This window comes from Leuciscus leuciscus (genome assembly GCF_965113295.1).
Source record: "Leuciscus leuciscus genome assembly, chromosome: 3".
NCBI lineage: Eukaryota > Metazoa > Chordata > Actinopteri > Cypriniformes > Leuciscidae > Leuciscus > Leuciscus leuciscus.
Genome location: NC_138727.1, coordinates 51,094,959 through 51,111,625, shown reverse-complemented (window position 1 = coordinate 51,111,625; position 16,667 = coordinate 51,094,959). Strand labels below are relative to the sequence as shown.

The window sequence follows — 16,667 nt, the reverse complement described above, 5'->3', positions numbered from 1 at the left end:
CGGACCCAGAGTGTTCCTCCAAAAAGCTAATGAGCAAAGGACAGCCGCCAGACTAAACATTTCTTTATCATTAGTGAGGCTGTGGGTTTAAAAACAGAAATACGCAGAGGTGTAAAGTCCAGGTTCAAGAAGTAAAAGTCTTTCTCAGTATTTTGTTCCAATCACCTGGATTTGCTAATTCAGCCAGGAGATATAACTAATTAGCAGTGGTGTATCCAGGACGTTTTTACAGGGGTGGCCAAGATTGGACACAAAGCTAGAGTGGGGTGGCCATATATACTATAAAGAAATGTTATGTAAACCTTCAAACTCTCATGAACAATAGAAGATTTTAATAATAGTAACAAAGTGCAATTGCTTTTGCTCATTCTCCTGCTACAAAATGCTTTCACATAGGCCATAAAGACCACAAGACAAGACTTAAATTCCAATGCAATGCCACCAGACTAGGGATGTCAATTTTGACAAATTCCCATGATCGATCGCCGTTTAAATTAACAATCAATTAATCAATTAATCATTAGCCATAACACTGCGTTATGAGTCTGCTGCTTATGGCCAACAGCATGACAGGGTGTGCAAATACTGCACAAAACGCTATGTTCCTCACCAAATGAATGAGCATGGTTTTTAATCTAAATAAAGGGCTAGTAGGATTGTAAAATGTTTCGATGTGATTGATCATTTAATTTAATTTATTATTTAATAATCAAATATAACGACTAATGAAAAGTGTCACCAACGCCTCAGATGTGTGCTTGGAATATGTGACTGTTGTGGACGTGCTCTTCCTGGAACAACGCGCTGAAAATGGCAACTAAACTCAATGAATTCACAATGATTTAATAAAACAGTGTTCTCATGTTATGTAATATGACAGTCCTAATCATAGTTATTATTATCCGTGCATTGCTGTTTGAGCTGCGCGCTGAATGAATACCGTTAAACTGGAGCACTTTGCTAGCGCGTTATTTAACTCAAAGAAATGCATCCTATATGAGATTAATCAGATATATACAAAATAAACATAATATTACAAATGATATCTGCACAAAATGAAGCGAATGCACAAGTGAACTTGAACTAAGTTACGTGCCATTCAAAATGTTGTGGACGCGCTATTTCTGGAGCAACGCGACTATGGCAACTAAACCAAATAATTCACAATATTTTATTACAATATTGTTCTCTTTATAATGTTATGTAATATCACAGTCCAATAGTCATTATTAGTCGTGCATTGCCGTTTGAGCTGCGCGCGCTGAAACTGAAGAGGATCACCGTAAGCTTTACTACATTAATTCTTAACCAAATGCATCCTATATGAGATAAATCAGATATAGATAGGCCTACACAAAATAAACACAACATTACAACTTACATTTGCACAAAACAAAAGGCTGCGAATGCACACGCAAACTTATAGTCATGATGAAGGTGTAAAATGGTCCCAAACATAACTCCGGCGCGCTCGCTATACATGTTTTGCGGTTGAGCAGCACGCACGCGCATGAACCTGCTTAATCGATGATCAATAAGTTTTATCGATTAAATGTATTATCGACAATTAATCGATCGTCGATTAATCGTTAACATCCCTACACCAGACCAAATATAACTTAAGGGTTAAGGTGCTTCTTCATAATGTAACTTGTGAAAAACATAAACAATTGTAACATAAACCAAACAAACCTTGATAAACTAAAAAAAAAAAACTAAAAAACAAGACCATTCGACAAATTCTGTGTTCATCCATCTTACACCAGATGAATTCTCCTGTTTTGGTGATCGGTAGCAAAAAGTTTAATAAACTTGTCCATGTCGTGACTTTGCTCTTCTAGCCTCAATGCCGAGAACACCCAGGTTGCTCAGTCTGTCATCTGTCATTGTTGTGCGCAAATGGGTCTTGATGAGTTTAAGAGCAGAGAAGTTGCGCTCACATGCTGCACTGCTTAAGGGGAGGGCTATGGCTATATTGCACAGACGAAAAAGCTCGTGAAAAACATCCTTATGAGGTTCAAGGAATACTGCAAGTTCAACAATACCGGACAAGTTCGGCATTCCAATTTGCTGTTTCCTTTGCAAAAGCCTCCTTTTCTGGTGGAGTTCATGACTGAGATCTTCAGAGTCACTTTCATAAATTTCTCCCAGGCGAAAAACTGCTTTCTCTTGTGCTTTTGGGGTCCAAAGCTTGTATTCCTCTCATTATTTCACAATTGTCTTTGGAGAAGCGCCTGTCTAACTCTCCAAGTATGGTGTACACAATGGGGTAGAAGATTGTCCTCCTAAAGGAATCCTTGTCACCATCGTTACATTTACGTTGACCCAATGTAGAGGTTATGACAAACCCACCAAGTCTGGAATTCACTTTTTGAGACCGCTTTTTGTCTGCATTTTCAATGGCTATATTGCACTTTGTGGCAGTGTCTACAATACTTTTCCACAGATTGTCAACAAATGTTTCACTTCTGTACTCCTTAAATGAGTCTTTGAGTGCACTTACTAAATCCACTGCCATGGCAAGGTCAAGTGAAGGAGATTGGAGGGTGTCAGACAGCACCTTTACATCCCCAAGGAGCCTTCGAAAGGTTGCAAGAAGACTGACAAAGCTTAGGTCTAGCTGAGTCAGCAAACCTCGAGCTTCTACAGATCTTTCCCCACTATTTTCTGTAGCAATGTCATGCAGAACACGAAGCACAGCAGGTAATCGGTCCATTAGATTCCTGCAGGCCAAGTATCTACATGCCCATCTCGTGTCACTTCAGTTTTTATGTAGTTTCATTCAAAATGATTAGTTACAAAGTGAATTTGTGGTCAGTATTACAACTTCCATGTTATTTAAATGGAAGGCACTCATAATGTCGTGTAAACTGAAAGATAAAATGTCACAACATACCGTGAGCTCCAGGTGGGGCAGCGTGTACTTGTGCAACATGAGGAGCCTTTCTGTCATCGGTGTCACCATCACCTACTGACATGGACTCTGAATCACTAGATGAAGTACCTGAAGTAGTAAAATTACACCATTACACCCATAGGGCCCTATTTTAATGATCTGAAACGCAAGTATCAAGCGTGAAACGCAAGTAACTTTGTGGGCGGGTCTTGGGCGCTGTTGCTATTATACAGGCGGGATAAATGACTCTTGCTCCCGACGCAAATCTAAAATGGGTTGGTCTGAAGTAGCTTCATTATTCATAGGTGTGGTTTGGGTGTAACGTGAAATAAACCAATCAGAGTGTCATCTCACATTCCCTTTAAGAGCAGGCGCGCTTGTTCCATGGCGGATTGCTATTATAACGGCGGATTTGCCAGGCGCACGCCAGGAGCGGTTCACATCCGAGGAGACCGACGTTCTCGTCAGGGCCGTAAAAAACAGAGAAGTTACATTGGGGATGGAGAAACACACCCAAATTAGCTTCGGTTAAACAGACGTATAATAATGTGGGTAAATGTGTTTAGATTTATGCCTATTTTTTCACATCTTCATGGACACAACAATGATTTCCCTCGTGTGTTAATATTTTTCCTTGTAATAATGTATGGTTTTCTAAAAATGAGAACTGCTGCGTCTGTGTGTAGATGAGATAAGCAAAGTGCATGGGCGTTGTGCACACACTACATTGATTATGGTCAAGCATGCGCCCTTAAAATAGCATATGAATAACATGCGTAACGCACCACTGACTTTTGATAAGGTTTTTCCTGGTCAGTGGCGGAATTGTTTTCTAAACCTGCAAAATAGCACCGGGGAACGTTTGCGCCGGAACACGCCTCCTCTTTGCGCTGAACCGCCCCCGTAAGCGCAAGTTAATTTCCTAACTTACCGACGTGCGTCTGTGGAGGGAAAAGTCCACTGTGCGCGGGTGCAAAATGATACATGCGTCGCTGTACAAAGTCAATTGCGCTGGGTGCAAGATAGGGCCCATAGACTGTATGTGGACAAATTAGTGTCAAACATTTCCCTTTGTCTTTTCATAATGTTTTGTATTGAGATTTAAAGAATAGATTGTCTATGTTTAAGTGTGGGGTTTGCTTTGTATTAGCAAATTAATAGCATACACTTTGGGCAAAATTGGACCGTCCTTTTTAAATTAAATCAAGTATGAGAGTACACGACAACTTCAGGTAACTGTTCATGAATGACATATCTGGACATAACAGAACTTGACATGCCATGCTTAGCAGGTGGAGCTCCAGACACTGCTGGATCCTCCTCTGGGTGTGGCTGGTCAGCTGTGGGAATACACAGATATCTGAGAAATCTGAGACATCAATAGGCTGGAGGTTCTGCATCACACACACACACACACACACACACACATACATATGTTTTTTTTTTTGTTTTTTTGTTTTTTTTTTACACTCACACAATCATACATATGTACACACATACACACATGTGTTTGTGTGTGTGTATTTATGCATTATGCACATTTTATTATTGTTCTTCTGTTTTTTACAACTGTTTTAACTATTGTTCTTGTGTAGTGATGTTTCAGACAATTGTAATTGTATAACTGGAGTGACAAACAACTTGAATGTGAGCCTACATGGTAAATTCCAACTATCCAAGCATGACTTACCATCCTGTGCAGGAGGAGCTGACTGCTCTTCAACCTCACTGCTGTACCTAGGCTGCTGACTACTTGACTGAGCCTTTTCACTGCTGCTGGTAGAAGCTGTGGCTGGCTCTGACTCTTTTCTTTTTTTGAAGAAGAAGAAGCTCTGAATATCTCTGCTTCTCTTCATAACTATTCTTAACCCTAACCCTGGGGGAAATGTAATTCAATCACTCAATCAATCAGTCAGTCAATTCACTTTGAAGTAATAGCTCTAACTAAATCGTCAAATAGAATAAGTGTGCAAAATACAGGTGTTCGTGGGGCTCTGGAACCCCTTAAATAACAGCTTTGACTCCATTCAAATGTCAAAAAGAAAGGAGGTGCCAACAATGTGCCTAATAAATATAGACAGGTTTATAGGTTTATTTTTACATAACTACCACTCTTACCACTCACTTTTAATAACACAATTAACACATATTGCATCTCAAGCATTTGTGGCATTTGAATGCAATTTGCTCTGCCTCTGCCTATTTAAACGTCTAAAAATATGTGAACTGTGAAGATGAGCTGTAATTGATACAAACAAAAAGTCCTTTATCTCCAAGAGAAAAAAGTCTTTAAACAGCCCTTTACTCACAGAGCAAATAAATAAGTCAAAGCTCGTTCTTGTGTTATATAGCTACTTAAATCTAGACTGTCACACTGTATTTCACACACTGTTTGGGCAAAAATATAACATTAGCTCTATTGAACACACACATCTGCAAAAAACACCCTCAGTCTTCAGTCCAGAAAATAGCGTTTCATATTTCATGGCGGTATCCAAATAACAATTAAAAAAACAAAATTAACGTTCAATGTTTAACTTAGTTTGCAGGCTGCTAAGCTAGCTAGTGCCGTGTAGTTCGACTTTTAGCTGCTACTTAGTGCTAGATAAAGTTTTCCTACACATTCAGAGGCAACTACGATATAACTAAACATTAAATTACTATACCTCTCAATCGACTGATTCCAGCGTTTTTATCGTTGTTGTATTGTTGCAACTGTGACCGTCCTCCTGTTTCACGGAGCAGCAGCAGCAGCAGCAGGTGTAGCGTGTTCATCTCATGGGTCACCTGACCTGCATGGCCAAACGTCCGCTGAGCAGAAATCAGCACTCTCAGTCCCAGTACGACCATTACTGTGTTAGTTAAAAATGTAAAACTGGCCCTAAATTAGTTGATCAGCTGTCATCATTGATTGACAGCATTTCTCGTTTCTTGTGTTGACGAACTTTACCAACTACCTATCAGATCTGGGGTGGCCACAGGGGTGGCCAATGAGCTTTCAGAGGTGGCCCCGGCCACCCCAGGCCACCCGCCAGAATCACCATTGCTAATTAGTGAAATCAGCTGGCTGAGTTCATGGGTGGAATAAACATATGGCAGGACTTCTGACCCCTGGACTATTACACCTCTGGAAATACGTACATAATAACATTCCAAAGTGATGTTGTTAATCAGCAGTGGTAGGCGGAGGAGAATTGCTCCTTAGGCTGGAGGTTTTGCATCAATTTAATCCACGAGGAGGAAAAAATAATCAGCGGACGGGAAGAGCTTGATTTCGGACATGTTGGGAACTTAGGGTGGGGCCAAATGCTAATAAACTGTTAATGAACAGAGGTAAGTCTGCTATCTATATACCTCTTACCGTTAACTGAGTTGATTAACTGAATGCATTCCTCTCGTGTTAAATAGGTTAATTATCTGAACGTGCTCCTCCCGATCTTTGTTAATAAAACATCATGAAAGAGGCCAATGTGGCATTGCTTATTCTACTTTGTTCTTCAGAGCCAAATGCCTGCGTCTCCTCAGAAAAAAGCAAATGTTCAGCACACTGCTGAACCATACATCACATATCAGCGGTCTCTCTCCCTTCTCAGCACTGATAACTGATAGCATAGATAACTGTGTGAGTTAACAACATGCCTTTCAACCTCAACTGCTTTGCACCCTGGTCCTTTTACCTCCAGGTATGAGACCTCTGCAACGTGAGGAACTGCACATGGCCACTGATTATGCCCTCGGGGCTACGAAAGTGACGGCACAGTCTCTGGGTTGGGCGATGTCCACTTTGGTAGTCGAGGAGCGCCACCTGTGGCTGAACCTGATAGGGATGCGAGATCATCTCCCAAGGTGGCCTTTTCAGCCGGCACTGTCAAAGAATTTGCCCAGCAGTTCTTGACAGTAAAAAAGCAGATGGGTCAATATATAATTGTGGGAGATTTTGAGTTTGAATAATTCTGGGAAAAAATATATTTATTTACAAAATATTATTATCTTCCCTGATAAATCATCCCTGAAATATTTTGTTTTTAGTCATTGCCAAGCTCAGGCATAATTGATTTCAGATATTTAGTTTTAAAAACAAGAAGTTTACTCATTATTTGGTCAACTATGTTACGGACAAAACCTATACGTTTTAACTTTAAGTAAATGGCAGATATTTAAAAAAAATCATTACTCTTGGAAGAATATGTGTCTATTTACCTACCTTTTCAATTAAAATACCCAATTAATTAAGAAAATACACATTTTGTTCAATTGAAACCCCAAATTTCAAGTACTGAAGTTACCGGTCTGTATATTTTGTTTCCAAACTGCTTGATTCATGATAATTTTTTTGATGAAATTATGCTGAGGTATATATTTGACAGCTACTCAGTTTCTAAATATTTACTTGGAGATTAGGGAACCATTGAAATACATATATTTTTTTTTAAACATAATGGTAACTTAATTGACAGCCCAGTATCATAGTTGACAAAAGTAACATAGTTGACTGGACATGACAAAGTAGGATGATGTATTTAACAAAAACAATCCTAAACTATATCAATTATTATATGTTAGCTAATCTTTTATTGCATTTAATCAAGACCTGTTGAATATTTCATGACATAAAGGAGAAATACTTTATTAACAAGCACATATATCATAAGCAAGAGATCCTAACATAGAAAACAACAACAACAAAAGTATCAAAAACAGCACTTACACAAAAATTAACGTAAACATTTTGAAAATCTTTTTTGTGGAATGAAATACAGTAGTGCATTGTATTGAACAAAAAATAATAGTGCACTGCAATAAGTAACAATAACCAAATAGTGTTTTATTCTGTTGGTTAACAGAATAAGTGTGCTGCATTGGATCAAAATTTTAATAGTGCAAACAGTTGTATCTCAAAAACATTCATATGTCAGAACCCAAGTAAAACATTGGCATACCCTCCAACTTCCAGGCACCCATGAAACCGGCGGAGACAGAACACACTCCCCATTTTCTAACCCAAGAACATGGCCAATTATGGTTTGTTTTTCAATGACTTTGTCAAGCTCAATCAAGTAATATTTGAGTGTGTGTGTGTGTGTGTGTGTGTGTGTGTGTGTGTGTGTGTGTGTGTGTGTGTGAGTGTGAGTGTGAGTGTGTGTGTGTGTGTGTGTGCGTGTGTGTGTCTTTATCTGTGCGTGTGTGTGTCTATATGTGTGTGTGCTTGACCGTGTGCTTGTGCCACGTGTTTGTTAGCGTGTGTGTGTGTGTGTGTGTGTGTGTGTGTGTGTGTGTGTGTGTGTGTGTGTGTGTGTGCATGTCCTTAGCCATGAAGATATGATTTGGCAATATCTTCCCACACATCTCTTTTTATTTCAACATGACGTGCTGTCACGTGCTGTGGGGCAGGAATCAACCTGAGCACATCCTCAAATGGATACCAGAGCGCATCCTCTCGCATTGGCCAGTACACTCTCAGAAATAAGGGTACAGTAGGAGTCCATTTCTGTCCCCCAAGGTACATATATGTACCTTTTTGAGGGTCAGAAAGGTACATATATGTCCCCAAGCATTAAAAGGTACATATACTGTTTCGTTTAAAGGTTAAGGTACAATATCAAGAGACAGCCTCTGCTAAGTACATTTTTTTTAAGGTTTTAATGATACCTTAATCATTTAAGGTAGATTTTAACTTATCACTATATTTGAGTAGCCTTGAAATAAAGGAAATAAAAGTTGTGTAAGTCAATTTACTGATATTAAATCATTATAACACAGCAAAAACTCCAGTGTTAAATGTACTCTCCTGGGAGTTTATTTGGCTCCAGACTCAAGAGTGCTAAAGTGTTAAAATATGAGTGTTAAATTAACAATCAAGATTGTTAAAGTTAATAAGCTAATGAAGTGATTCATTGAGTGATGATTTACCATTATTGAAGACACCTGATGTTAACAAGCAGAATCACTGAAGGAGAAAATATATTTAAGTCACCATTATTGTGATCAGTGTTTGATTTAGTTGGGCTATTGACCCTCAAATCATTAACTTTAGAATTTGTTTGGCTGCTGTATCTGAGTTATAACAGCCAGATGAACAAAGAAAAAAGTTGATCAGGTGGTGTTGGTTATGTTTTGACATAATCATAATTTGACCTGATTCACTGAACTCATTTAAAGTCTAATATCTGACTTAAATGTATATTGTTGATTACATCATCACTGTGATTTTACAGCATAAGATCCAGAATTTTCAAAATAATCTAAAGGATTTCTTAAAAGTTGTTCTGATAAAACAAATATTTCTTTTAGGCACACACAGACATCAAGAATCAGTGTATGAATCTCAACAATGGTGAAAAACAGAATATTCAATTAGGGAAAGGAAATTAGTAAGACCATTCGGATCATAATTTATTCATACCGCAATGCATGATGGGAGGCATGAATGAGTTTTGATTGGTGGCACCCAGAATGCACTGCAACATGCTTTATTATTGTCACCATTGTTGAGATTCACAGGCTGATTATTGATGTCAGTGTGTCTACATAAAGTAATTTTCTAAGACTTTTGATCAGAACAACTTTTAACAAATATTTTGGATTATATTGAAAATGCTGAAAACTATTTGCAGATCTTATGCTGTAGAGTCACTGTGCTGCTGTACTCAACAATAAACATTTAAGTTAGAGATTAGACTCTAAATGAGTTCAGTGATTCAGGCAAATTATGATTATGTCAAAACATAACCAACACCACCTGATAAACTTTTCTTTTTGTTCATCTGGCCGTTATAACTCAGATACAACAGCCAAACAAAATCTAAAGTTAATGATTTAAGGGTCAAGAGCCCAACTAAAGCAAACACTGATCTCCATAACGGTGTCTTAAAAAATAATATTTTCTCCTTCAGTGATTCTGCCTGTTAAAGGGTTAGTTCACCCAAAAATGAAAATTCTATCAGTAATACTCCCCCTCATGTTGTTCCAACCCCGTAAGACCTTCGTTCATCTTCGGAACACAAATTAAGATATTTTTGATGAAATCTGAAGGCTGGATCACTCCTCCGTAGGCTTCTAAGTGATTGGAACTTGCTGGCCCAGAAAAGTTATTAAAGACATCGTTAAAATAGTCCAAGTGACTAGAGTGGCTCAATCTTAAGTATATCAAGTGACGAGAATACTTTTTGTGCGCAAAAACCCCCCAAAATAACGACTTTATTCCACTATTCATTTCCTTCTCTCTGGGCCTCGAGTCTTTTCGCGTAGTGTTTTTGCGCAGCGCATCAGTGTTGTACGACACAAGCATCACACACGACCAGCGTCGGCCAATAATGAGCGTACGTGATGACGTGCAACACATACGCGCTGCGCAAAAACACTACGCGAAAAGACTACTTTGCCAAGTATGCCTCCCTTTTTGCAGGATCAGCATCTCGCCGTGCACGGTAACGGCGCTGCTTTTCTGCAGCAGATAATCGTGGCATTTGCCTGAAAACAAGTTTACTTTTATAATATTTATTGCAAAGTATTTTATAGTTACTGTACAATTAGAATATTAAATGAACTCCTGAAAACTATAAGAACATGTCATGAATGTCAACTATGTTACTCTTGGTCAACTAAGTTACCTTTGCTGAGTAACATAGGTGACTGGTAACCTAGTTGACATTTTTGCTGTTTTTAGGGATAAAATCAAAATGGTTGCCTAGCACCAGACACCACATGGCATTTTACGGAGAGGTTCTTCTAAATATTATATGTACAACTGAGTAAAATTGAAATTTAAAGTTATTTATGAATTCATTGTAGTAACATTGTTGACATATGATAAGTACACATTTGCCCCAAGCACTACTTTAGGTGAAATAACTGAAAATGTTGAAGGAGAACATACCTTGGAGTCTTGCTAGTTTTCTCTTCAGGAGGAAATGACATCATGTGGAGCAGGTCATGTGATTTGGAAAACACACTCTTCCTTGAGGGGTGTATTTGCTATGGGTAACTTAGATGACAGCGACTTCTCGGACACATATTCAATTTGTCAATTTCTATTGAAAATGTGACATATTGCCCAAAAAGACACATTGTTCACAATTACCTCAACTTAATGTAAATAATATAATTAAAACTGTTTTTGAATAAGTTTTTTAAATGTTTTTTTAGGTAATGAGATTGTGGTTGTAATTCATTTCGGACGGTTATTTAGTTGACATTTTAGGGATATCTAGTAAATTTTTATAAATAAATGATTATTTCCATAATAATTAACTATGGAATTTGTAAAGACAAGATCATGAAGAACACTGAAGACTTTTAAAATTTTATTTTAATAAGCATGTTTGCGAGATAAATCTCATGGACATGAAAACTCCCTCAATTATATATTGACCCAGATGGAGGCCATCAAACACAATCATGCACCCACGAAGCAGCAATAAGTTTGTAATTTTTATTTTTGATTATAGTTACCCTGTGATTCTACAGTATAAGATACAGCAGGGTTAAGGTAACTAGTTAAGATATGTAAAGATTCACAAAATATTTATAGCTTATTTTTCAGACATACAGACTTCATGATTTAGCACATAAACCTCAACAATGGTGACAATCAACAAATATCTTCTTGCCACAATGCATGCTGGGTGCCAGCAGAGAAACAAACACATCGATGACTCCTAGCACTGTGGCATGAAATAATGCAGCTGAATGTTTTATTTCTTTTTTAGTAGCCTGTTTTGGGATCTTCAAAGTTGATCTGTTTCTCTGAATATTTTATCGATTGTCACCATTGATGAGATTCATATGCTGATTATTGATGTCTAAGTTATGCTGTATTTTTTATTTTATTTTTGCGCATCACTCATCACTCAAATCATTCATAACTCGTTGTTGCTGGAACTCTTGCTGTGGTTTCAACGGTTGTGGTCATCTGAAATTTAAGTGAATTAATAATACAACACACTTGAGTTAAACTGTGTGAGATCAGTGAGTTAAGCTTATTGCATAACTATTATCATATTACTAATATATATATATATATATATATATATATATATATATATATATATATATATATATATATATATTAATGTAATTGTTAATGTATATAGCCAGCATCACCTGATCATGTTATCTCTTGGCTTTTCTTGCTCTTACAAATGTGCTTTATAAACACACTGCTACAGCAGCCAGAGAAAAAACTAATGTTTTTAAGTCAAGAGTCAAGAGCCCAACTAAAACAAACACTGATCACCATAATAATGACTTAAAATGAAACAATAAAACATCAACATCTAAAACTCTTTTAATTCTCAATAAGAACTTGTGTAGTCTTCTGACAGAAATAAAATCAAAATGTTTAGTAATAATTGAAGAAGTTAATGCTGTTTGTTTCAGAGTTGTTTAATCAATGATTTTGGAATAAATGACTTTTTGGTTCAAAACCATGTTAATTTCAGTCTCGCATAGTCTCTGCTTGAAAGAAGTCAAAACGGATGTGATTCACCAGCATAGAAATAAAGTAAGATTATTATATTTATTTAAGATTTATTTAAGATTTTGTTGTACATGAAGCAAGATGGATTTGCTATTGTTTCAATGTTGATTTGATGTAAAATAGGTGATTTAACTTAAGTATAAAAAAATATAAATTTTATGTCCATCTGGATCTATTTTTTGATCATTGAAATAGTATTATTTGAGAAGACACTGAAACGCACTGCATGGGTTTTTTCCCTGGGGGTGCACAAGGAGATAAGTTTGGACAAGACAATTTCATGTGCTCTCGATCGTCTGTCCAGGGTGCGTTTTATTGCTTTATTGCAGGGTGAGTTTTATCTTAGCAGGAAAATCAGTTCTTAAAGGTGCAATGTGTGATATTTCTGAGGATCTATTGACAGAAATGCAATATAAGATCCATAACTATATTTTCAGTGGTGTATAAAGACCTTACTTAATGAACCGTTATGTTTGTATTACCTTAGAATGAGTCATTTATATCTACATAACCGCGGCCACCCCCTTCTATGAAGGTCGACATATCGTGACGTCATGTTTCTACCGTAGCCGACAGCGAACACACAGCGCTACAGAGTTTCGTCACTAACTTGAATGAGAAGCAGCAGAAAAAGACGCAGCAGAATACTCAGGTTGTCCCTGACTCTGCAAACGTGGAGAAAAACATGCTGTCTGAACGACGCCTCGGACATCGTAACGTTAGCTATTTCCCCTTACCTAGCTACTTTGATGCTCTTATCTTATACTAACTAGCATGGAAACTAACACAATGATGAACAAGTAAAAATAACAATCGCAATAGCATGTGGTTTTACTGAATAATTAAGTCAATATGATTTAATATAAAATATAATATAATATAATATAAAGAAACCTCATTGCTTGACTTGCTACTCTCTGCTGACTCAGACAACGACATCTTCCGATCCTATGTTGGCCACCGTAGCTTCTCATTCGAGTTTGCAATTTGAAGGATTGGCCACGAGTGACTGACTGTTCACAGTCCTCACCACTAGATGCCGCTAAAAATCACACACTGCACCTTTAATTATCAGGTCTTCTTATTATTAAAACTTATCTCATTAACTGTAACACTGCATCAGTGTTACTTTTAACACCCTGCATATATATATATATATATATATATATATATATATTAGGGCTGGGCGAATTAACACGTTAATCTTTGCGATTAATTTGAGATGTTTAACGCATAAAAAAAAAGAACGCAATTAACGTAGCACTTTTTTTTTTATTTAATTTTTTTTATGACTTTCTGTTGCTATTGTGAGTGTGCCGAACCAAGTCACCCTGTCATGATGGAGAAGTACAAGGATGGAGTTTTAGGAGGAATGTTTGCATTTAAAAAGTTGCCTGATGGCACGTTTGACAAAACAAAGATGCTGTGTACAATTAGCAAAGCTGAATTGAAATACCATACCAGTTGGTTTGAAGCTGGATGCACCGAATTTTCTGCTGCCGAATGGCATTTTCGGTTTTTGGCCGAAAGAGAAAAAAGGCCAAAAATATAAGCCGAATATATGCCGCCCATCCGTGTTCTGCGATCAGGTTTCACGAGTGTGTTTTTTTTCCGCTCCGTGTGGGAGCCGCGCTCTCCGTTCTGTCTGTCTGTCACTGTGTGTCTCTGTGTGTGTCTGTGTGTGTCTGTGTGTGTGTTGCGCTCTCTGCTCAATGTTCTGCTCCGTGTTTGCGCTACGCGTTCTGCTCTGTCGTTCACGGCCCAAACGCTCAAATCATGTACCGATCACGCACTGGAAAAGCAAAGTCCGCTCAAATAACGTGAAATTTCTCTGTAGTAGACTTCTGTTTGCAATAGTCCTACTGAGCTGGTATAGTCATTCTGGGCAACAATGGTAAAATGACATGCTCTGATCACATGCTCTGGTAACAATAGCTTTGTAGGACTATATTTTATTTTGTTAATTAGTAAAAAAAAAAACATAACTTTGTAACAAATGTACTGAAATAAAACCTGAACAAAAACAAAAATCAATCTTCATTCACCTGTTTTAATAAAAAAATACACTACACCTATAAAACCTGTGACCTTCCCTACTGAAAATATATTTTCCCATATGAATATTTAAAGTAATATAAACATTATCTTTACAGAAGAAACAGTCATTTCATTTTCTGGAAGCTTTATGAACTCAACAGTGAACTCAGTCAGTAAAAATTTGCTTTTCACCCTCCACCAAGACAATCTTGTGATTTCAAAAAAGATTAAATAATACCGTTTAGAAGATCTAGATCAATAGTATTTATCAAAAAAAAAAAAAAAAAAAAATTATATATTTATATATATACACACACATTTAACATCCAAAACATTAATTATGTTTTACTGTAATCATAACATCTCTTATGAAGCAGCAGAGAAGAGTCGAGCAATAATTCAGATGCAGCAACATTGATTCCAAAAACACAAAGATAATCCACATCAAAAATCCAAACCAGGAACAAAATGCAAGGAACAAGAGTGTAACAGCTTTACAAAACATGCAAAGACAACAACCGACACAAGGCAACTAAAACACAGGGAATAAATACACATGGAAAACAAAAGGCTAAAGAGGGACGGGTGTAGGCAATGAGTGGCCATGGTGAAAAACGAGGGTAGCAATGGAAACAAAGGAGTAAGGAACAAAGGCAACCAGGAACTAAACACAGGAAGTCAACAAAGAAAAAATAGAATAGAAACACCTCAACATAAAAGTCCTTAACCACGAGACAGGGGAATACAGGCTGGAATCATGTCAACATCACCTGAATATTAATGGCACACTTGAGCAGTACTTTTTATTTCCTGCAGATGATGGTGTAGTCCTCACTTATGTTTGCGTCCACTGCAAAGACATCTGAAGAAATTCCTGTACTGCTGTCTGACCTGGACAAGAATGAGACGAGAGGAGCTGTGTGTCTTGACATCCATTTAACCTCTTAAATCCAGTAAACCACAATGGAATTTCTTTATAATAAACAGGTAAGACAATGTGTTTAAAACAAGCTGCGTTTCCATTTCCTTTCAAATTGCGAATTGAAAATTCGCCCAATGGACGGCCAAACACGTACATTTTCGCAAGAACGTCCATATATCGCAAAAAAAAAAGTTTACACTCACCAGGTAGTTTTTGCTGTCACTGCAAAACAGTTTTTGCACATTTACAGGTCACCTAATGTAGATGACATAGTGTGCTTGGACAGAAGACGGGTCAGAGTTCTTTATTAAACTCATAAAAGACAAACGAAAACACCCAAAAGCCGCTCCCAAGTATAAGGGGCTTTCCTTGAAATTAATATTTGGAAAATAAGCCTATATCACCTTCCATTAAAAATAATGGCTAGTGCGGTGGCTGGTATAGGGGAGAGCGGGGCACAAAGTAACGCTTTTTGACTTTCTCAGTTTGTGTAAATCTACTTACGGTTCAGAGTATTTTTATTTTTTTTCACATTAATTTCCCACATGTCTAGTGCAATTACTGTATGTGTTTTTGTTTTATTGATACAGTATATACTTTTTTCTTGATATACCCCGAAAGAATGGAAGTGAAATGTGACAACATGCCCCATAGGTGGGGTACATTGTAACATGTGTGGGGGCACATTGTAACATAACATATGACAGCTTAAAATGTTATCTGATCTAATAAAAAAAAATATACAAAACAAACTAAAATATTTTCTAAATAAAATTAAAAAACTTTTTCATATAAAATAATGGCTATTTTTAATAATTAAATATAAACTCATTTTTGAGTTTTGACTACGAACACATGAAAACACAGCTATACAACATAGTTCAAAACAAATAAATAATTAGTAATTTCTGAACATTGACTCAGTCTTTATTCACCTTTTTCTCAAAATTAATAAAAGTATAGAATATAATAGCATATTTCTAATAGGGGCACATTGTAACGCAGTGTTACAACATGCCCCCGCCTGCACAACTGGGATTTAAACCCTGCTAGTGTCTTCTGCTAGTTAGCGAAGCATTAAAGAACTATCTCAACTGTTAAATAACATCTTGGAGATTAAAATAATATCAGATTTGTCTTATTTTAAATAAACAAAAAATAGAGATGATACTTTTGCTATGGTTTAATAAATGTCTATGGATATCTTCCAAAAAAAATAAAAAAATAAAATTCTATATAGTGTTGATACGCCAACTAGTAAATACACAAAGTTTTGTCATCCAAGCATGTGCGGAAGTATTTAAAACAAGCGTGTTACAACTAGCCCCGCGTTA

At 37.0% G+C, this 16,667-nt stretch overlaps 1 protein-coding gene and 1 long non-coding RNA gene across 2 annotated transcripts in view; one reads left to right on the top strand and one right to left on the bottom strand.

Annotated features, from left to right (window-relative positions):
* LOC309493958 overlaps positions 1-16,667 on the top strand; it is a 179,022-nt gene that overhangs the window by 141,311 nt on the left and 21,044 nt on the right. The gene's annotated exons all lie outside the window — the stretch shown is intronic.
* LOC309493686 (adhesion G protein-coupled receptor E3-like) overlaps positions 14,405-16,667 on the bottom strand; it is a 28,535-nt gene continuing 26,272 nt past the window's right edge. The window contains exon 14 of the mRNA XM_082162883.1: positions 14,405-15,302. Within this exon, the coding sequence (XP_082019009.1) occupies positions 15,243-15,302 (60 nt within the window). The 3' untranslated portion in view covers positions 14,405-15,242. The remainder of the gene's footprint in view (positions 15,303-16,667) is intronic.